The sequence below is a fragment of the Taudactylus pleione genome, unplaced genomic scaffold, assembly GCF_031769625.1.
Source record: "Taudactylus pleione unplaced genomic scaffold, aTauple2 ptg000111l, whole genome shotgun sequence".
NCBI lineage: Eukaryota > Metazoa > Chordata > Amphibia > Anura > Myobatrachidae > Taudactylus > Taudactylus pleione.
The window spans coordinates 1643119-1666719 of record NW_028284513.1 but is presented as its reverse complement, the minus strand read 5'-3'; the positions used below and the strand labels follow the sequence as shown (position 1 = coordinate 1666719).

The following is a 23601-nucleotide window of genomic DNA, read 5'->3' as shown; positions in this document are numbered from 1 at the left end:
CACAGGAAATTAAACCTCTGTCCCAGTCTGGGAAGTAGGATTCATGGGGTTTGGAGGAAAAAAAAAAAAAAATAGAAAAAAAGAAATAAAAGCATTGGAAGGCTCCAGGCAAAACCAGCAAGTCTGTGGAAGGAGGATTATTAGCGGCAGGAGCGGAATAAGAAGGGGACCTCCCTAAAACCCAACGCTTCTGTTTTCATTCTAAAAAGGTCTGATCTTCCATGTGCGACTAGAAACATTACCATATGTTAGGACCAAGAAAAAAAAAACACAATGCAAGTCTATAGGAAACATTCACACAATTATTCCTACTTTATCCCTTAGGTCAGTGGTTCCCACACTTTTTAGAATCACGGTGCCCTAGAGTGTCAGCATTTTTTTCCACAGCACCACTGGTCCCAGAGTTTCTTATTGAGAAATTCAGCAAAAATGAAGTAAATTGTTCTTATATGTCACTTAGGTTCAATTATGTGGTTGATGACAGGGCTGCGCTTTTTGTACACTTTTTTTTGATTGGCAGCCATTAGCACTGGTTTTGCTCATCACATCATTTTATTTGGTACTGGACTAGGCATCCCTGCAAGTACTCTGAGGCACCCCAGGGCGCCACGGCACCCAGTTTGGGAACCACTGCCTTAGGGGCAGGAATCATGCCATGTCCCTCACAGGGAACAAGTAAACTAAGGAAACAGGACTGAGGAAATTACAGATTTAAATATGAACACCAACGCATAAAGCAATGCATCCTGGGACAGTCTAAGGTCCAAGTAGCATGACCTTCACTGGCATAGAGTTTATAAAGACTGTTTTGGCACAAGTATTCTATTTAGTATTCCTTTATTTGAACTATATTTACCTTGTTTTGGCTACTATATCAGAGAGTAATACATAACACAAGTGTTCTGTCAGGCATACTCCACCACATGCAGTGTCATGCCACAGTCTTAGGACTGGCTAGAAGTAGCCTTCTAGGACAGCCTCCTACAGCCATGAGCACAAGTGTCATGTGTGACAGATTGGTCAGATGTGTCTCAGTAAAACCTATATCTTATATAAGGTACAATTTTCAGCAAATAAATATTCTTTGAAAACCATTCAAATGGATGTTTAATTGTGATATAAGCATTTTAGGTGTAATATTATATCTAAATATTCTATATATAAAACAGACAGTGTGAGTTTAACAAAACCTCCATGACAAAAATATTTGGAAGTGTAATTTAGTGGCTATAAAGATTAGCCGTCCAATCATTCTTTTCAAATTGCCAGACAACAGAATGACAGTAGGCAAACAAGGGATATCCCATTTACCAGCAAAACAAATACAAACTCCACTTACATCTGCTCCTACTTGTGAGAACATATTTTTTGTAGTTTTCTGCATTAATCATAATTATTTACAAAAACTGTTGCAGACTAGATGAAAATTCTGTATCTGTACTATGAAATGCAGCCTGGTCATCAAAACAGGTCTATAAAGTTTAAATTTAGCAGGAAACAAAATTGAAGTTCGTCCCAAAGATTACTCACATTTATTAAAGCTGGTAAGGTCTTCACACTGATCTTCCTTTACACATTTTTTGTATACAGAGCAATGCCATTGTCCGCTCAGATTCTTCAGTCTATGTGGTCGATTGAATGCAGTGGAATGTGCCACTGAACATCGCTGCAATGTTCGGCTGTGAATGTAGTCATGTAGGCCGCCGGTCACAATCCCGACATATCCGTCATATGCGGTACAAGTAAAAACTAGCAATGCTGCGGGATACCATGTGCTATTCCGCAAGGACACATCAAGGCCATCTCATTTAATAGAATCGCCCTGTAACAGTTGTCCACACATGGCTAATCTCTCCACCCCCAAAATATGGCAAAGCAAGACCCTGATGGTATTAAAGTTATTTTTCTCCCTTTTCACAGAAACACACAATGTGAGGTCATATCATACAATAAAGAATGATTAGAGGAGCTATGAATAGATTTGACTCTGTTACTAGAAAGTGATAAGGAAGCAGTCCAGTGATCAGGAACAGATGGAAGAAGTTTCAGAGTTATAAGCAGAACACTTTAACCAGAACAGGTCAGTAGACCAGTGGAAGATATTAATGCATCACTGAACCAAGGGTTTAGCTCTGGAAGCATTGTGCAGCATTTTGCTTTAGAGATCTGCAATCAGAAGTTTGAAGGAGACTTGCATGGATGAGAGTTTCCACGGCTAGTAGAGTAACAGATGCTATGGCCATGCAGTGTCTTGGCTGCTTCCTGTGCGCGCACACAGCAAATGCCACTCTGCAGGTCATTGCTTCATTTCACAGGGGCTTAAACATCATCCCAAAGGCTTCAGCTGCTGAGCACAGCTGTGTGCTCTTCTGGAAGGAATAGAGAAGTGTGTGGCTTCAGTTAAAAGTGATAAGCAGCAATGCACAGGAGAATTCCATAGGGAGCGCAAAGCTTGGGCACATGAGAACATGGATACGAGGAACAATCATATTATATAAAAAGCTATATGTTCACACTTACTCTGACTATTCTGAAAAGCTCAACATATATATTGAGTGACTGCATCTGTGCAGACACTCTGCCAGATGCAGGCTGACCATCATGAGAGCTTGTTAAGCTATAGCAGGATATCTGGAGGCTTCCCATCTGTGACTTATACCATGTGCTGCCAGTTATAAAACATTATGCCACACTGTAGTGGCATAGTGTAAGTTGAAAGTTTGTGTTCCCCCACCTTAAACCTATAGACTTGTGTGACAGTTTATTATCTCTCCTAGCAACTATTTCTTACTCAAGGAGCCCGGCATACTGTAAAGCTGTGCTAAACAGACATTTATGATACAACCCTGTATATGGACTACTGCAGGGAGTGCAGTGTTAACAGAAAATCTAACCCAAACATATCCAAGCCTGTGAGCTGGAAAGGCTGTCTGACCCCTCACAACAGAAGAGACCAGAGTGCCGTTCTATTATGGAACATGTGTGGTCCAGACCAGCACCACTCGCACCCTCCAGGCCCAGATCAGCAAGTTCCAGCAGTTTGACCAGAACAAAGTATAAAAGGCCAAAGATCAGCTTTAACATGGCCAAATGCAAGACTTAAAAAAAAAAAAAAAAAAAAAAAGAAAAAAAAGGAGAGAGAGAAATCACTAACAGCTGAGGGAAAAAGTAGAGACTAGCCAGAAACAGACTTCTAAGAACTAGTGTGGAAGAAAAGGCAACAAAGAGTGAGAGACTGGCAAGCATATGAGTGCTAAGGAGGGGAGATACCCACAGATTCTGCTGGACACCCCCACCTGCCAGCTGAGGACAGAACACTTCCAGATGTGTGCTGCTGTGAAAGATCTCTCCCATACACTCACACCCACCAGCCAACCAGTGCCAGGGGCTAGGGCTGGAGAGAGAAAAACCGACAAAGGAATAAAAGGAGAGAAAAGGGGGAAAAAAAAGAAAAGGAGGGAGTCCACGTCTGGAAAAAGCAATTTTATGGCGAAAAGCTGGATGTGTCTAGAAAGTAGGAAGACTGCATTTGATGAAGCCAATAGCCAAGGAGCTTCACCCATCCAACGCAGCACTGCAGAGGAAAAACATCCCTTCAGCAACACTGCTCACCCTTTACTCCGGCTGGAGTCAGAAGCAGAGCGCTCTCTATGCGTGGCTTTGCTCTGTTATTTCACGCTCTGCGAACTCTGAATCCCAGCAGTAATACTGGCAAGACTGGGTCAGTAAACATACTTCCCATCACGAGCAGCACTACTGTACTCGCTCCATCTGGCCCAAGTATTGACAATCTACAGAAATAATGCAGAATGGGTCACATGCTGGTACATCAAATCTAGTGGTGTCCTGAAGGGACCCTCTCCTGTTTTCACTTCGGAAAGGCCAGAACACAGGGATCACTGGCACCACATGAGCTGGCATATGTACCATTTGTAGATATATATATAGCAATACCAGTGAGTGGGTAAAGTTCCACAAGCTAAAGTTTTAAGAACATCCCCATGGAAAAATATTTAACCTCAACATACTGAGAGGAGAAATACATAGGGTAGAATGTACCTGTGAACAGAGATCACAAGTAAAATGAAAATAGTTCATACACATTTGTTTTGAAAAAATGCCCATTTTTCACCCTTCCCTCTGACTACCAATACCACTAGGTGGGCACAAACAGGGGAAAGGGGGATCCAAGACTACTGTGCCAAACTGCACAACAAAAGGACAAGAGCCCCGCTAAGAACGCTTTAATGCATTCTCATATTAGTCATGATGTGACGAATATGAACAGCTGTATGACAAGGCCCATGAGAGATACCCTACTAGACCAGACAATGCAGCAGTAGTTTCTTACAAGCAGTTTTGGGGAGACAATGTGAAACATTTTAACAATTAAACAGACTAACAGAAACAATAGGAAGCAGCATCACTACTAAGAAACTTCCATACTGGTGATCATAGTGTTAATGCGGAGAACATACCATATCAGGTCTAACACCATCTCTTGTGTAAAACACAAAATGTTACCACAAGCTGTCTGAAATGGCAGAGAGGAATTTATCTCATGAATAAATTCACTTTTCATACAGTTCCCACAGTCTAAGGAATACAATCATTACTACTGCAGGAGGAGGGGGGAGCGTACATTTATTGCAGTGCCCTGGGCTGCAATAAACCTTGGTATGACCCTAAACTGCAGAAACCCTTCTACTTAACAGGCCACAAGTTCCACTAAAGGGAATGCTTGAGATATACTCAACACTGCTGTGTGTGCACATTTCACATAAAGCTGGTGAAAAATGGGGACACTTTAATTATATGGAAGGACGAGAGAGGAGAATGTAGGCTCTAGAATAGGTTTCCTGCTTTGGACCTCTACTTAGAAATTATTATCTTCAATAAATGAACAGCAATAAAGAATCCATAGTGATCTACTCAAAATAGCTTACCAAGTGTTCTTCTAATTCCACACAGCTAGGCACTATTAGGAACTCAAAATAGCTGAGGATTTTAAAAATACCAAAAATATATAGCTAGAGCTCTGCAGCCTGCTGTGCTGTTATTGCAAATGAACAGAGCCACATGATTGCGTTGGTGGCTGTTATGATGCCAGTTTGCAGCTGCCCAGAAGACACACTTACATGTAATGTAATAGTCCTGTTTCTTTTTGAACTCAAGGCCCATGTAGTTTGGGCTGAACTCCTGGAACTTTATGGTGAATCGAAATTCCTTGTCTGGCTGGTTGCAGGTCACCAAGACATTGGGGTCCAGAACCGTGCTGCAGGACTCTGCTTGATCCCTGCGCACCATGTACAGCTTGTAATACTCATAAGGCCGCGATGGCTCCCCCTTGGGGCAGATAATGTCCAAACGGTCTCCTATCTCCGGGTATATAACCAAGCCCTTTCCAGATAGAAACCTGCAAAGATTACAAAAACATAATTAAAATATGCCTTTCTTTAATGGGATTGTTAAACAGTTATATAAATACCCACACTACTGTCCCAGCTTCAGCAATCACCTTGTAAGCTCCATCTGTTACCGTATGTTCACACCTTTTGACATTTCCCACATTCCACTACACCACGTGCCATTTCAATACACACATTTCACCAGACGATCTACACATCCTCTAACACAACGTGCGCTTATTCACACTGACACAAAATAAGAGGAAGGGACAGTAAGGAGAAATATCTGAGAAATGAAACGAGAGTAATCAGAACATCAAGCGCCTGCAGCCAGGAAGTAGGAGCAGACAGCCCAGAAACCTAGCTACTGCTGTAGGCATTTCAATGGGGTTTGGCATTTGGATAGCACCCAACATGAACAAAACCTGTGGGCAGATGGGGTGTGTGCCTGCCGCAGCTTCTACAGGCAGCTGGCATACAATACAAAGTGGGAGTGAGACGTTAGTTTGCTCCAAGTAGGTCAGGTAAGAGGGACAGGACGATATAATAGGTAGGCAAGCTGTTCCTCTCCATCAAGCATAGAAAGAGAAACCTTGAAAATGTTCTAGTGAGGCAAAGTGGCCCTTATGATGGACATTTACTGAGTACACATGTATATCACACACAGGAGCATTTTGGGAAAGAAAAGGGAGGCAATGTCAAGTCTCGGTCTGCCCAGCCTATAGGTGTGTGCAGACATGCATAGGTGTGAATCACTGGTACCTGTCTGAACCCCCCAGGCTGCATTCATAATAGAGATAGCAATTTGTACACCTGAGCTTTCCCAACAGGAGGAGGGGAAACGTAACATGTTGCACTATAGTTTTACAGGATGTGTGAGACTTCTGCATATTATGTACATGCAGAATTGCAGCTAATGGTTCGCAGCGGTGTGGTGGGCCCAACTTTTCTTTCTGTGGTCTTTAACACCTACTGTGAATATACAGTCAGGTGCATAAATATTGGGATATTGAGAGAATTTTCAGATTTTGACCTCTATTCACCACCACAATGGCTTTGAAATTAAACAAACAAGATGTGCTTTAACTGCAGACTTTCAGATTTAATTCAAGGGTAATTACATCCAAATCAGGTGAACGGTGTAGGAATTACAATGGTTTCTATATGTGCCTCCCACTTTTTAAAGGGGCCAAAAGTAATGGGACTATCAACTCAAAAGCTATATTTCATGGACAGGTGTGGGCTATTCCCTCGTTATTTCATTATCAATTAAGCAGGTAAAAGGTCTGGAGTTGATTCTAGGTGTGACACTTGCATTTGGAATCAGTTGCTGTTGACTCTCAATATGAGATCCAAAGAGCTGTCACTATCAGTGAAGCAAGCCACGATTATGCTGAAAAATCTAAACAAACCCATCAGAGAGATAGCAAAAACATTAGGTGTGGCCAAATCAACTGTTTGGAACATTCTAAAAAAGAAAGAACGCACCGGAGAGCTCAGCAACACCAAAAGACCCGGAAGACCACGGAAAACAACTGTGGTGGATGACAGAAGAATTATTTCCCTGGTGAAGAAAAACCCCTTCACAACAGTTGGCCAAATCAAGAACACTCTCCAGGAGGTAGGTGTATATGAGCCAAAGTCAACAATCAAGAGAAGACTTCACAAGAGTGAATATAGAGGGTTCACCACAAGATATAAACCATTGGTGAGCCACAAAAACAGGAAGACCAGATTAGAGTTTGCCAAACAACATCTAAAAAAGCCATTACAGTTCTGGAACAACATCCTATGGACAGATGAGACAAACATCAACTTGTACCAGAGTGATGGGAAGAGAAGAGTATGGAGAAGGAAAGGAACTGCTCATGATCCAAAACATACCACCTCATCAGTGAAGCATGGTGGTGGTAGTGTCATGGCGTGGGCATGTATGGCTGCCAATGGAACTGGTTCCCTTGTATTTATTGATGTGACTGCTGACAAAAGCAGCAGAATGAATTCTGAAGTGTTTCGGGCAATATTATATGCTCATATGCTTCAGAACTCATTGGACAGCGCTTCACAGTGCAGATGGACAATGACCCGAAGCATACTGCAAAAGCAACCAAAGAGTTTTTTTAAGGCTAAAAATTGGAATGTTATGCAATGGCCAAGTCAATCCCCTGACCTGAATCCGATTGAGCATGCATTTCACTTGATGAAGACAAAACTGAAGGGAAAATGCCCCAAGAACAAGCAGGAACTGAAGACATTGGCAGTAGAGGCCTGGCAGAGCATCACCAGGGATGAAACCCAGCGTCTGGTGATGTCTATGCGTTCCAGACTTTAGGCTGTAATTGCCTGCAAAGGATTTGCAACAAAGTATTAAAAAGTGGAAGTTAGATTTAGGATTGTTTAGTTTGTCCCATTACTTTTGGCCCCTTAAAAAGTGGGAGGCACATATAGAAACCATTGTAATTCCTACACCGTTCATCTGATTTGGATGTAATTACCCTCATGAAAGTCTGCAGTTAAAGCACATCTTGTTTGTTTCATTTGAAAGCCATTGTGGTGGTGAATAGAGGCCAAAATATGAAAATTCTGTCAATGTCCCAATATTTATGCACCTGACACTATAAATTGACTGAGCAGTTTGTCTCTATTATAAATTTCAATAGGACAGGACACACTACACGTATAAAAAGAAATATGAAAATAGATATTACATCAAAAGGACAAGTAAAGATAAATATACTCAAGAGATTTGTTGCCAAACTAAATAAAACACTTTGAATAAAAGTAAAATTTTACCGTAATGGTAAAAGCCAAACAAAAAACATAAAAAAATAAAAAATAAAAAGTTAGAAGAAACCAGTTTATGCAGCATTAATGCAATGTAATATCCCAGTTAATGGATCTCTAAAAGAACAGAGGGCCCGATTAACGCCGTACGACAATTCTGCTTATACACGCAGGCAACGCAGTTCACGCCGTTGAAAGTACTGGCACGCCTGTGTTCACCCAACCACCCCCTCCCCCCCCACTGCCACACACAAACAGCACTTCCTGTCAATCACTGCCTTGGGTCTGCGTATCCTCTGTGATTGCAGTGCCGATCGCGTCTGAATCACACACTGATGCGTATGCATGCACAGTGCGAATTAATCGCCGATTGCCTGCGTATAACTGCGTTCCTTGCTGAATAAGGCCCAGAGTTCCCCGATTCTGCATCCACCTCCATCCAGAGCAAGCATGAGTCAGACTCTACACAGGCAGGATTCTGCATCGGCTTATAATGTAAGCTCACAGGTTGCCTGGGCAGAGATAGCTTTGTGGGACTGTGGGCCTAATTCAGATATGGACGTAATGCCGATGTTTATGCATTTAGTGATTATTGGTGATGCGCATGCCTCAAGTTCAAATTAACAAGCTCACTCGCAATGAGGATTAAGTTGCAAAGTAATTGACAGAAAGACACTGCGTGTGGCAACAGTGGAGGGGGGGGTTGGGGGATGTCGACTCAAATGCAGGCATGTCGCAACTGTGTCTCAGCCTGTGACTGCAATTCCGTACGCAGTAAATATGGCTTCGGCTTCTCTGGTGGACATTCTGTGCGCCCATAGGGTTACTCCGATAATCAACTGATCTGCGATCGATGCTGCGCTTGGATATGCAAAGCCGCAGGTGGGCTTCTCAATAAAAATCCGCGTTGCATACAAAATTGCTGCTGCGGTGGCATAAACGTATGTCTCTGAATCAGGCACGGTGTTCTGTTTAGGATATACAATGTACACTTACTCCTAAATACAAATAGATGGAGTGACACTTACAAAAAAAAAAAAAAAAAATCTTTTTTAATGTATCCCCAGAGGATTATAGAAAACTAATTTTATTTCAAGCGTCACCTGCAATGACAACAAACAGCAACAAGAACCATCAAATGACACTGAGGGGGCGTTTCACATGCTCTGCGCGCCCCCTTCTGGGCGTCTATACAAATAGGTGCCCGACAGAGCAATTTAATTGTTTCTCTGGTTGGGCGCCCATTACTATTAAACACAGCCACCCGCCTAAAGAAATGATTAGGGCGCACAAACAGCCGTTTGAGCACCCAAAACAGACTTTGCACACATTTCTTCTTGCAGCTTTAGGCGTCCGAACAGAGCAAGAATTGAATTTATGCCCAAAAGGAGGGTGTCCAAAACAACTGAATCACCCCCTAGAAGGCTCATCTAGATGAGCAGTTTCTGCATCAAGTCCCCATGCTCCTCTGTGCTGTGCTGCCATCAGTGTTAACAGTCTGCGCAGAATGGTATGAAGGGCAATAGATCTCCAAACTGCACTATTTTGTCTTGTTGAGTTGCATATTAAAAGCAATGAAAAATCTCTTGCCTGGAAGAACAGAAAGCCTGGAAATAAAGCTTAGTGCTCACATCACACTGGTGCAGCAAACCCAACACATCAGCCTTGGGACATGTCCAAGTACAAGACTGCCCGCAACTGCCCTCTCCTAAAACAAACATCTCTGCAATTCCATGCTCACTGGTCGCAGTGGGAAATCGCTCTAGTTCCTGCAGTTGGGACAAAACCAATTCCAAAATTGGAAAGGTCTTAAATTGGCATAGTTGGCCAGTATTATTTATCCTGGATATCCTTAAAACCTGGACTGTTAGTGTGCCTTGAGAATCAAGGTTCGGAAACACTGCTATGGTTTTAGGTTTGTATCAATCTATATTACTGTACGCTTGACGTAATTTGGGTTGCTCTCCTAGCTGCAGTACTGCCGAGTCAACTAGTAAGAAGTGACCTCTGAAAGCTGTGGGTGGAGCGACGGGGAAGCATGTCATGCGATTTCCATAGGGCGACAATACGTGACTGACACCATCTGGACATCACAGGGGACGACTACATTTGGGGCGAGTGACTCCTGTCCAGCCCTGCCGAAAAGTCACAGCAGCCCTTCCTATATTTTTTACTCCTCTACTGTACTTACCTCCTTGGAGCCAGTAATTAAAAGATATGTGCAACAATATCAGTGGAGTATCTATAATGGGTGCAATGTGTGCGGGGCACACGGGCCCCCGAGTCCAGGGGGACCCTGCACTGCACACATTTTTTTTTTTTTTAAACTTACCTGTCCGAGGTCCTGCATCGGGTCTCAATGCTTCTCAGAATACCGGAAAATGTCCGCTGCGGCCATTTTCTGGCGTTCTGCGCATGCGCAGTAGACTCCGGACACACTCTAGTGCCCGGAATCTACTAAGGCTCCGGTGGCTGGCCAGCCGCGTCAGTCGGCTGCCAGCCACCAGGGAGAGAGGAGGGGGCCCCGCATGGTGAGTGCACACGGGCCCCTTCCGCTCTTAAGACGCCCTTGCACTTTATTAATTAAATGCATTGTTTTCATCGAATGATCTTTCATTTTGCGGTTATTAGCCAGACTTTAAAAAAAATAATAATAAAATGTTAGTAGCTCTTCGGGAGATCATTTTTCTCGAGTAGCTCACATCCCAATTAAGGTTGGCGACCACTGCTGTAGCATATATAAAACACCAGATAGAAAGGACTATGCTACACACAAACTACAGTACACCTTTAGATGTAATATGCAAAATAAAAAAAAAGATAATCCCCTGATGGATTATAAAATGAAGCAGTTACTAATTTACAGTATTACTATTACACCACTTTACTACTACATGTTGGGCTGTGTATCCCACTTGCAGATAGTGGAACGACAGTATGATTACAACATCGTAATCGTACAGTCGTTCCTCATCCCCTGTAGTGCCTACACTGAAGAATAATAGGTCGTTCAGTGCAGGCACCCTCCCTCATCCCTGTACATGGCCAATCTGTCGTTCTCAGCAGTTTAGCTGTCATGTTCAGGCGATTATTGATGCAAGAAACGGCCAGCGGGAGCGCTCATCACTGGTCGTTTCAGACATTAAACTGCCCGATTCATGCATGATTAATGAGCGACTGAACGATAACGATGTCATTATCGTTCAATCGCTCATTTATATCTGCAAGTGGATACGCGGCTTAAGAGTATATATAAAAATAAAAAAAAACACAACAACCTGTCAATTAGATATGTTCACTCTTCTAGCTTTGGAATTAAAAATAAATAAAACAATCTATTGTTCTTTCTGGAACTCTTTATTGAACCATATTCATGTTTTTGTTTAAATAATGATGTCCTCAGATTTACAGTACAATATAGACATGTTTAGCATGGAAATACACAGTTGAATATTTACCATTTCATTGCCAAAGCCATGTACAGTGCACCCAATAACTGACCACATGAGCAGAATATGAAATACAATGCAGACATTTTCCAGTCAGACCGGCTGCAGAGAGAACAGCATTCATACAAGCTGCACGTCTCAGGCATTTGGGCTTGGTCTGGTCTCTTGCAGAGTAACTCACTGCCACAGGATCATATACTCGCACAAGTAAGCATTGACATGTGTTACAGAACAATTCTTGGGGTATATGCTTCAAAAACTTGAAACATGTTATAATAGAATGTGAAAATGTATTACTGATACTAAGGTTGTATGGAGGAGTTGTCAGACTGGGTTTTTTAGGTTGATAAACATTAAAGTTTCATCAGTCAATGGGATAGTACAACATTTTTTTTCTACCAAAAATAACCTTTTATTGTAATTCTCACATATAAACTTTACATACACACAAGATTATGTACAGTGCCACATCAAACTACTATCACCCCCATCTCTGGCACACTAAACTGGGGTGTATAGAATAAAGCCACACACACACTTTCCTAACAGGCCCAGGGGATGATTTGATGGCCATATTTTTCTGTTCTGTCCAGAAAAGCCGTATAAGATTGTGACGGTGTAGAAGGAGCCTGATTTTACACTGTGAAATCTGGATATGTTGCTCTTATATAAAGTGCTCCTTTACATGAGAGCAACACACAATTCCATTAACTATTCTACATAGATCGCTTGCAAATTTTCCAGTCAAAGTTGGCACTTCATTTCCCTTTTTTTTGTAAAACAAAAATAACCAGATTTATGCTTGAACAGCCCAAGGCTTTAAATTCAAGCAGCAGTGGTCATAAAAGACAGTGTAATCTACTGTAACCTAAAGTGATAGAAAATGCTGTCAGATTAGAGTCTGCAGACAATCAGAGGGCAAACGGCACAAGAGCGACCATCCATCACTTTACACAAATATGCTGATCAAGAAAAATTGATACAATAAAAGGACACCTTGGACTGTTCTTTGAACACAAAGCTGTACTGGGAGTGAGTTAGACATAAGAGCAGGCCTAGTGTACTTTTCTATCACAGGTTTCACATGGTTCGGTGTGGAGGTGGCCAGGAAGAAGCTAATACAAGGACACGACAGCAATATAGAGGTTAGGACTATTAAATCAGATGGACCTGATGTTACACAGCGATCTATGCTGGTATACAACCTGACCATAAACATATACAAATGGATGTTTTACAGACAAACACTTATTTATAAAGTTGTAATATGCTTGCAAAAATCCATTTACACAATATACTGCAGAACGCTCAGCAAAAGGACACTCCAGCTGCTGAACTCTTATGCTTTGCCAGCCATACTGGGGGTACAGTACATAACCACAAGCCGTCTGGCTGTGCTCTACAGAGAGCTTGTGCCGTGGTTAGCTAGGGTAGCATGAGGAAGGATACATTTGTTTCCACTAGTGCTGTGATCTGACTGTACAGGGAAATGTTTGATTGAGGATAAAGTGTAAGCGTGTTAGTCTACATTGCACTGGTGACGCTCACTATTCAGCAATATGGAGCAGTCAAGAGAGTGTCTTCAGGGGTGAGAAGTAGTTAATGTTTTACTTGGTCGGCAGAGAGAGAAGGTCTCAGGCCTTTTGGGCTTATATAAAAGATATATTTCTACACACAAACATATATATTGCAGTCTCCAGGGAAAGGCATAAAGCCTCGGCAGGGCGTCCCCCGGCAGATTCAGACACAGAACACAAAGGCTGTCTCACAGGAGCTGGTTAGCTCTGCACATTCCTCTCTCCCTGGTTCCTTGGGAGAGCTATCAGGTGGCAGGCCCCAATTTTCTTATTGTTCAGGGAGGTGTTTTCTGATGGGAAAGGTGAAGAGGGGATTTGTGAGGTCTGAAAAATGATCCCTCCGAGTTGGGTAAACAAGAAATGCTTTGTTGCTGGGCCGGATTCACAAGCTGCGTGATAAATGTGTATGTTTAATGTGTGTAGTGTTGACATGCGTGGACCTGCGTGTAAACCAGAGAAACAGTCTAGGAAAGCCACCGACAGCTTTCCTTAGGATGAGGACAACTCCGGGCGCTGTTGCTTATGCTGTTTACGGGTTAAATGTTCTACCATCTTACAGTATACAGTGAATCCCTCGGTGGGAAGCAGATAATTTCAGACTACAAAGTTTTCCTTTAGTTCATGGCGTCATTTAAGTCTCCTAATGGTGCCAATGGGGATGCAGTCTTAAAAAGATAGTAGTAAAGTTGCCAGACGAGAACCTCTGCCTGACAAATTCATGAATATTAAAACAGCTAATCTGAATATCCTCAGGGTTTCTGGCTCCACTGGGGATGGGAAAAATCTGTTGTGTGTGAGCTGGGAGGGGGGAGAACAAGGATCCCCCCCAGTCTCTGCCTGACAAATCCCTTTCACGTCCCGGCTTGGCTTTTGTTTTAGGATTTCCACAATTGTGCTGGGGTCTCTAAAGCCGTGTTATCTCATTACGTTCCACAGCTCTCAATACCCTCCATTTGCATATGAGAGAGTCTAAACAAGCTCTCCCTCAATTCCACACAACTCCCCTTATCCTCATGAAGTGGGGAAGTTAACGATCAAAGCTGTGTAATGCGGCTTACATTCCTTGCCCATTCAGCCGCATAAAGACTGGCACAGAGGGGGTGGGTCTGAGAAGCCAGTTGGCAACAGGGCAAGAAAAGATGGAACAAAAACCTCGAAGAATTACTAGAGAGGGATCATTCTCCACCTGACAGCTTTATCAGACATCAACAACCATTCGGGAGAACATGAACAGTATCAAGGAGTAACACTGCATTCAACAAATATGTAATCACCACCATGCAAGAGTCTTACTGGAGGGAAAACACATCACAATAAACCTCAGCTACCAGCTGTCCACTATGACAAGATACATTGAATATATGTGAATATATGTGTTACATCCCCTTCCAAGGGCGGAATTCAATGGTTTTGATCTAAAGTGACGGGAGATCGCGGGCCCGCTATTCAATTGTCACAGCTTTACGCACTGATCGCGCCCAAAGTGGTCGGGTTTAGCCGCGTAAATCGGCTAACCCCGACCAAAGTGCTGGGTGCGATCGCGAAAAGTGCCGTTTGGGCGCCCAAACAGGTCACTTTTCGCCGATTTCAGTTCGTACCCCTCAGGGGCTGCGAGCTGAAATGGAGTGCTGATAGCTGATCGCACCCAACAGGAGCAACAATTGAATAGTCCAGTGAAGGTTTACTTTTTGTTATTGCACCAACAACTTTATGCTGCAAGAAGGAGATATCCGCTCCGTTGGACGCGATGGGGACAGGAAACAATTGAATTCCGCCCCAAATGTTTAGGTGTAGTCCGCATCTCTCATTGGTGGGCTAGGCTTCACTTTTGCATGTCTGCTTGATAAGCCCAGGAGTACACCCTCCACTAATGCAGTAACTATTCTGGAGATAGAGTCCTCTAGGCATGTACCATGCAATTATGTGAAACTACCAGTTCACCCCCCCCAAAAAAGCAGAGGGAGCCAATGTTAGTTGTCCATGCTTTTATATTCTGGTCAGTCCGTATGAAATTGATTATTGCGGAAACTATCAACCCACCCTTAGGGACATATCCAATTAGCCCCGAACACTGTTCAGGCGCTACTTGATCCCCGATAAAACGGGGATTTTTCACTGATAATACCCGATTTTCGCCGATATTTTATTCCTCCCTATCCTATTAATTCAGGCGAATTAATAGGATAGTTCGCCCGTTAACACATAGGAGCTGCAATAAGTTTGCTGCCCTATGTGTGCTCACCATTTTTTGGGCGAAAAAACGTCACTTATTGTGGATTACTTTTCGGGACACATCAGGTCCCGAAAAAAAAAACACTGATAAGTGTCGTTGTCAGGCCGATTTCGGGGCTAATTGGATAGCCCCAAGCGAGCAGCGGGCGAGCTATAATTAGCCACGGTAAGTTACCGCGGCTAATTGGATATGGCCCCAAGTCTGATACGCATAGTGAAAAGACTTACCTATTCAATCCAAGCTTCATCTCACGTCTTCACTTGTATTCACAGAAACTATTGGGGAAATGTATCAAACCTTCTAAAGTGGAAAAGTTGCCCATAGCAACTAAACAGTTTCTCGTTATCATTTACCAGATACATTCTATAAAAATGACAATTAAAAGACGACTGGTTGCGATGGACATCTTCTCCAGCTCTTCTCTTTATAAAGGTTTGATGCATCTCTCCCTAAGTGACCAAAACCTAATGTAATATTGCCTATAACATGTACCTTGCTCTGTACTTTAGTTCCAGTTGACCTTTAATAACTGAAATGTAGTTGTACCAAGGGTCATAAAACACTGTCCTCCCTGGGACTTCATTCTCTCCTGTAACTACTGTCACTAACTCATCCTTTATGAAATAGGTTACCTAGTATACAATTGTTCATGGTTGAGTTTTCACAGCTTGTCATGGCATCCATTATATCCACACACAGACTATATGAAGCCCAACACTACTAGGACATCAGACCAAGCCTGTTACAAGCCTTTGGTTGATATCACCCACTCCTCCACATGGTTTACATTATAAAAGGTGCCTACATACTAGACGACTCGCAAATGATGCAAGGCAGTCAACCATTTCCCTTGAACTGCCCGGCAACTCGCCAGCACCCCTGGACATACAATATCGTGCATAAAACTGTGCAATCTGACCAACTACCTTAATCTCGTTAACGAGATTGCCAGATCTTACTGCATGTACGACAAACAACCTGCGGGAATCAGCCAAATCGTGCAAAACGCAGTTTAGTGTGTAGGCACCTTAAAAAAATGCAGTGGGGTGGTGGTCAAAACAATATACTATAGTTGAGAATGCAGGATACCTTAAGCAGCCATGGAAGAAATGCACACAACTGACAGATCTACAATTCATAGCCTTAGATTTGTTATCACAAACATAGTTTAACATGCCGCTGATGCTCCTTTACTAAAGCTCTTTATTACCCCCCCCCCCTTCTCTAAAAAAGTTTAATAAAAGTTATGATTAAAAACTATTTAACGTGCTTTGAGAGGGACAGGACACAGCCTGTGTAAGGTGTGCCAAGCACAGTGCCACTTCTACCTGCCGAAAAGCCTTTAGGCTCCATATGAAATGTGCAATGGCAGATACAGGGACCTGTTTAACAGATACGTGCCTACTATAGAATAGGGGTCTAAATTTATGAGGAGTGTAATGTAAATCCTGGCTGTCGGGAAGCCTGCGCTCAGAATGCCGGGGATGGAATACCGACACCAGTCAGAGTCCCAGCGCCAGCATCCTAAGTATTAGGGGGGATGGTTAGGGTTAAGCACCAGGGTAAAGATTGTCAATTAGCTGCCCCCCCCTCCGAGCTGTTGAACTACAGATCCCAGCATGCCCTGTCACAGTTTGCCATTTGGCCAAGCTAAAACTGTTGCAAGGCATGCTGGGATGCATGGTTCAACAACAGCTGGAGGGCTGCTTATTGCCCTCCTCACTCCTGCAGTAGGGGTAGGGTTAGGCTGCGGGGAGGGAGGGTTAGGTTTAGCTGTATGGGTGTCGGTATGCTAGTGTCGGGATTCTGACTGCCGGGATCCCAAGCGCCGACAGGCCATACCCAACCCATTTATGACAACCCTGTATCTGCAAACAATTTTATTCACACACGTGCTGCTGAAATCTAAAAACACTCCTTTTAGTGAGGCGTTACCTATGCATTGTTTGCCAATTCAATCTATTTTGCCACATGAAAAAGGGCATAGCAAAATCTCAAAAATGGATGTGACCTATTTTTAGTGTGTTTATTACCATACTGAGGGGAGAAATAATAAAAAGGATAAAATACTACCGAAATAAAAAAGGGTTCATACTACTTACTAAATCACTAACTTGAATCAAGTTAGAAACACCATTTTGCAAATCAGTTAATGAAAAAATAATTGGTAAAAAAGGATTGGTCAGATTTTATTTGTACAATGCACAGATGACAGGCAACTGTCCTCAAAACCAGAGTTTCTATTGGTGCATAACACTATAATATTACTCATGGGCCGCGATTCAATTCTTTGCAATGTTGGAGCTCCCTCCTGGGGCTATTCAACATCGCATTGAATCGTCCTTATAAATGGAAAGATGCCATCAGACAGTTTTACACTGAGTGTGGGATACAAACTGGGAGTTGGGCAACAAAGTAGTCTATGGCAGAACTCGACTAATCACCTGACCCAGGTTAGTCACGGCTTCTGCAAATGGAGGTAGTTTCTATAGCTTGGCTAATTGATGCAACTCATCACTGGCTCGTTACGTAAATCGATTAAATATTTTTTAAATTAGATTCAGCCCAAGTTTATTTTCGTCAATCTGCAAGTTTACCATTTTAAAGGGGACGATCCAATTCAGCTGGATGCTGAATAGCCCCGAGGAGGAGTTCCCAGAGCTATTCAATTCAGTGCGCTGTTAAGTCAGACTAAAGTCAGAGAATGCTGGTTACCACACCTTAAGCTGGGTGTTTGATCACAGTAACCGGCGTTCTCCGACTAAAGTGCCAGCCCCGAGCTAAGTTGGAAAACACTATTGCGGATGGCACTTAACTGGTATTTCTGCTTACACTTCAGGAGGGTGTGAGCAGAAATCCTGTAGTCAGACTTAATAGCGCGTTGCATTGAATCACTCCGGGAACTCATTCCTGGGGCTATTCAGCATTGTACTGAATTGAATCGCCCCCAAGAGAAAGGGCAGTACCCAGAGATGCCAGTTTACCACGGATAATTAATAATTTCATTTAGTAAGTAGCATGGGAAGGTTTGCACACTCACTTCATTTCATAACATTCCATGTTATTTACAGTATATTTTATGCTGCTAGACTTGTCTGGCAGACTCACTACAACAAACTATGCTCTTGTGAGGAGGCAAACAAAAAATGATGGTAGTGTGTCTATTGTTACTAGTTACTGGTGTAGTCAATGCAGTTGAGGGTAAACCATCTGGGAACTCTTAAGCTGGGTTAACACTTCGCAAAGTGCACCGGGATGACAGGTCAGCCCGACATATCGTTCCGCAGTTACACAATGAGCGATGTAATGAATGGCAGAATGATCCCTCGCTCCGGCCTTCATTACCTGCAATGGCGCCGCATGCGATATCATCCAGTTGGCCATGCAGCACGGCTGACTTGACGGTATCGCATGTGACAGCGGAAGCAGATAGCCCGTACACACGGAACGATCCAGGCGTTATGTTGTTTCTGGACAAATCTGTATGACATATCGGGCAGACATCGTCCTAGTGTGTACCCAGCATTACACCAATAAACCTGTACCCTAGCAGAGGACCAGTTGCATACTCTAGCTCCCATGGTATGGTATCCTGAAAACAACCTCTAGTACTGGAGGAGTTAAACAGTGCACAAAACAGACAAAGACAATAATAATAGCCGCTCTGTATCATTATGCAGCACTGATCATGTTCAAGGAGCGACCTGCTAAAATAAAGGGCTCCACTATAGAAAAATGCCACAGCACTCTGTAGATCCAGTGTCAGCTCGTACTAGATCTTTTATGCCAAAGCGGTACACAACTGGGGCGGAGAGTATCTTTACTGTGAGAACCAAACCCCATCCCTGCCAATTAAAAATAACCCCACCCAGAGGCCAGGATGGGGAGAATAAACGAGCTAATATACTTGAGACAAGTATAGCTCTATTGTCTGGGGTTAAAGGGTGACTCTTAATGGACTGTCCAAGACAAGGGACAGCCAGAGCACTCTTTGTGCCTCTGCTCCCTGTGCTTATTCACGGGGCTCCCCCCTTACAGACACACTTAAGCTCTCTTCTTTCACACACCGGCCTCTATTGATGTGCTCCCTACACACCCACTTTCTGGTTTTTAAATGGATTTACAAGATGCACCAGTGAGGCAGAAAACGGTTTCCATAGTAACCTTTGCTCCCCTTTCACCCCTTACTAACCTACTCCCCCACCCCCTTTCCCAACATCTTCACATGTCCTCCTGACCAGCAGCTTCTCACCTCAGAGTTGAGGATGAGAAACAAAAACATATTCCCCCATAGCAAATCCTTTCTTTTCCGAATTCAGAGCAGAGTGCAGAACAGCTGCAAAATGTCTCCCCTCCAGTCAGGATGGAATGAGTATCCCAGCAGAGGGGTCTAACTGAGCAAGCACAGGTGTCCGTGTAGCGCACCCATAAACCACTAGGAAACATTGACACACTATGAACAGACCAAAGACCAACAGACAAGCATACGTGATTAGTGCCAACCTCATCTCGGGATTACATATAGTACTCCTTCTCTAATGGACAGGGCAGCAGTTTACACTTGTTCATGTGGTAACACCATGTGATTACAGTACTGTAGTACAGGAAAACAAGAATACACTTTACATTTTTTTTTTTTCCCTAAGATTTTAAAATAATTTCAATAAAACACTCAATGGGACTTCTGCAATGTCCCTTCCTGCATGTTACTGCCAGACAAAAACAGACCCTCAAATCTAGCTGGGAGGACAGCATTCCAAGCTATGGTACCTGAAGGGCTCACCAGTGCAGTGTACATAACACTTTCTGCCAGAAAGAGCGTAACACGCTTCCCACAAGGTGTCAGAAGTAACTAGGACACTGAAGGGGTTAAGGGCCTCTAGTCTCCATTCTTCCATCAGGATCTCCTGCGCGCACCAAACAACAAAACTTGAGATTCATTGTCTCCTTTCCAGTGCCAATTAAAAGCCAGGCCTGTCATTCAGTTGTTCAGGGGTTTTTGTTCCTTTACTATCATTTCCTGTCAAAAACTTCTCTGCCTCTGTCTCTCTCCCTCTATGCAATGAGAAGAAAAGAAAAGTAGTGGCCCACCCTCTTACCTCATCCCCTGCATGGGAGCCGAATCCCTGCAGCGAGTGGGAGCGCAGGGCTCATGGGCGGAAAGGGGATGCGTGTGAACGCATTAATAAGTCAGAAAGCAGTTAAACCTGCAGTAGAAGCTACTCCCAGGCACACATTCTAAATTGGCATATAAACAGTCCAAGAAGCCAATCTAATAGCATTATCTGCAAACACAAGGAAAGGGACTCGAATACCCCTTTTCCACTGGCCAAAATACCCAGGTTATTGCAGTGTCAACCTGGGCAGCGACCAGGCATTTCTTCCCAGGTCTCAAGCATGGTTTTACACGTGTAAAACCCTGGTCATGCTCAGTGTAAACGGGTGACCCGGGTCTTCCAACCCAGGACCCGTTTACAGCATTGTGATTGGCTGGTATTCGGAAGCGGTCTGTGACAGCTGTCACCGGGGAGGGAGTGATTACAGCCTCCCCGTTTGGTCCGGACCATTCCAGTTTTCACCCCATCCCAGCTTCCTATGGGGAGGCTGTAATCTCTCCCTCCCCGGTGACAGCCGTCACAGACAGCCTCCCGAATGACACCCACCCCTCCACTGGTCGCTGGACCGCTCTGGCGTTTCGAGGAGGAACTGGAGTTTCCAGCTCTTGGTGATGATATCTCCAAGTGCGAGCACTGCACCAGTGTGCAGTGTGAACAGCGCCGATCCGGGATTATCCCGGGTGGGCACCACAGTGGACATGGGGTAAATCCCGAGTCTGACCCGGCTTGGAACAGTGTTCCAAATACTGGGTCAGACCCGGGAATTTGATGGAAAAGGGGTATAAGTTGCCTAAAGACAAGAGACCATGTTGAAACCCAAAATCTGTTTACTAGCTCCATTATAAACTCCTTGACCTGTTGGTAAAGACCATTTTCTCACAGAAGAGCAAATACATGCAAGCATTGGAAAACAAACATTCACAAAAACGACATTATGTTCTGCTTAGCCACACACTACTAAAGTTTATCCCACAAAATTCTGCCATCTCCCCAAGCTGAGCAGGTTTTAAATGCTTAGGTGCAGGGACTCCTTTCACAGAACTGCATTTATCTAATGAACTTGTACAAACGGACATTGAATACCCGGCTGGCACTATGAAATGCCAACATAAGCCACAGGCTGTGTAAAAACTTTGGCGAAGCAACAAATGTAGAGTAAAATAGCCCTATATTTATTTCATGCAGTGATGAATAGATTACACACACCTTTAGTAGAAAAGATGCGCACACACTATCCCTTAGAATAGTTAACAACGGGTCAGAAGACACTGCACAGCAACCTGTAGGTCTCCTATCTGGCCCTTATGTTGCTGAAGTTAGGCAGCATTGCTGTTTGGCAAAGAGTGGGGTTAATAATGCGTGTTTAGCGATGTATTGCACAAGAAGCTTGGTCACCAGCCTTCGTAACCTCTTACTTCCACAGGGACCATGAACATATTGCTCAGCTGTTACTGGAGCGACACAGTTCTCTGCACAAATTGCTTTTTCCTACTGCATTATGAAAGTCGCAGTTAGACGTCAATCAACAGTTATCATAGCACCCAAGTGATCCATTTTCATCATATTTTGTGAAACACACAATTCTGAGTGTGAGGATTCCAATAGAGCGACATGTACAGTATTTCAGAATGTACAATATAAAAATTTCAAGTGTGTTTTCTTTACCAGATTTACAGAAGAACTGTGCAATGCTGTATAGCACCATGGTCATGGGTCAAAGTTATTGCAAAAATTAAAACTTGATCTAATATATCTTAGGGGGCCATACATCAATCGGCCCAATTCTGCGTTTTGCCAATGATTTTGTAAAAAAAAAAAATCCAACATGTTGGAAATACTTGATTTGCAGACAGAACAAAAAAAAAAAAAAAGTTGAGGATTTCCAACATGTTGGAGTTTGCCGATCATCAGGCAATAGGGAATCGGGCAATTTATGTATGGGCTCATTTAGACCCCACTGAAACACAGTTCTGCGTTAAAAAACTTACAGGTCCATTTAGGCTGCAGTTGTGTGTGTGTCATGGATCTACAGAATGAAGAGGTCATTCGGGAGGTGGCAGTATTTGCTGCTTGTATATGCAGGATAAAAATACTTTGAGTTCCAAATAAGTACATTTACTTTGAAGAGCTTGCTCACTGCTCTGTCTTTCTGCTTGTTAGAAGATGTTTACGAGTACCACTAAAAATAAGAGTCAACACTGTATTGTGCTCCAAAACTAATACCAAGTATAATACTTCATATACCACTAAAAGCGCAAAATAGTTTTACCATTTTTCCATGCATGTGTGAATGAGCTCACCGAGTGCAGACCTTTCCTTAATAGCAGAACACTTCCTGCAGAACTGCACAATCAACATAACCATGTACAGAATAAGGACGACCAAGAACCATTAACAGTGTATCACCTGCATTATCTGTACAAAAAAAAAAAAAAAAAGTACCAGTTTTAAGTGTCACAGGTCATGAAAGCCATCATGAGGTAAGCAAGTGTGTGTTTGGGGGGGGGAAGATCACTGTTCGGGTTAGGTTTTTGCACTGCAGCACTTAACCTGACTCAGTGGCTACAGGCTTGTCCCATAGATGTAACTTACTGAACTGGCTCACACTGTAGTGACAGACTCATTAACCTGCCTTGGAGATCAATATACAAACTCACCAACTTTTTTTTTTTTTTTTTTTAAACCACTTGACTGTAATGTATCCTGGAAATATCTAATTCATGTATAGATCAGTGTCACAACACAATCACTATAAAATGCCTATGCTAAAGGTAATTTTTATCAGTTATGGGCTAAACAGAGGAGTTCTTTTTTTCACATTATGTCAGGTGTTTAACCCTTTAAACAGTCTTCAGTGCTCACAGAAGTCCTCTTTTTCTCTCAAACAATAAAAGGATTAAAATCCAAATGAATGCTTGCCCCACCCCTCTCTTCAAATGCTCCTTCCTAATTCCTGCCATCTTAATTATACCCTCGCCTCCTGTCCCCCCAACGGAATTCCAGGCAGCCTTGGGCTCCCTCTGTATAATTTGC

At 43.2% G+C, this 23601-nt stretch overlaps 1 protein-coding gene across 1 annotated transcript in view; it reads right to left on the bottom strand.

Annotated features, from left to right (window-relative positions):
* EFNB1 (ephrin B1) overlaps nucleotides 1–23601 on the bottom strand; it is a 68593-nt gene that overhangs the window by 13193 nt on the left and 31799 nt on the right. The window contains exon 2 of the mRNA XM_088471156.1: nucleotides 5139–5416. Within this exon, the coding sequence (XP_088327282.1) occupies nucleotides 5139–5416 (278 nt within the window). The remainder of the gene's footprint in view (nucleotides 1–5138; nucleotides 5417–23601) is intronic.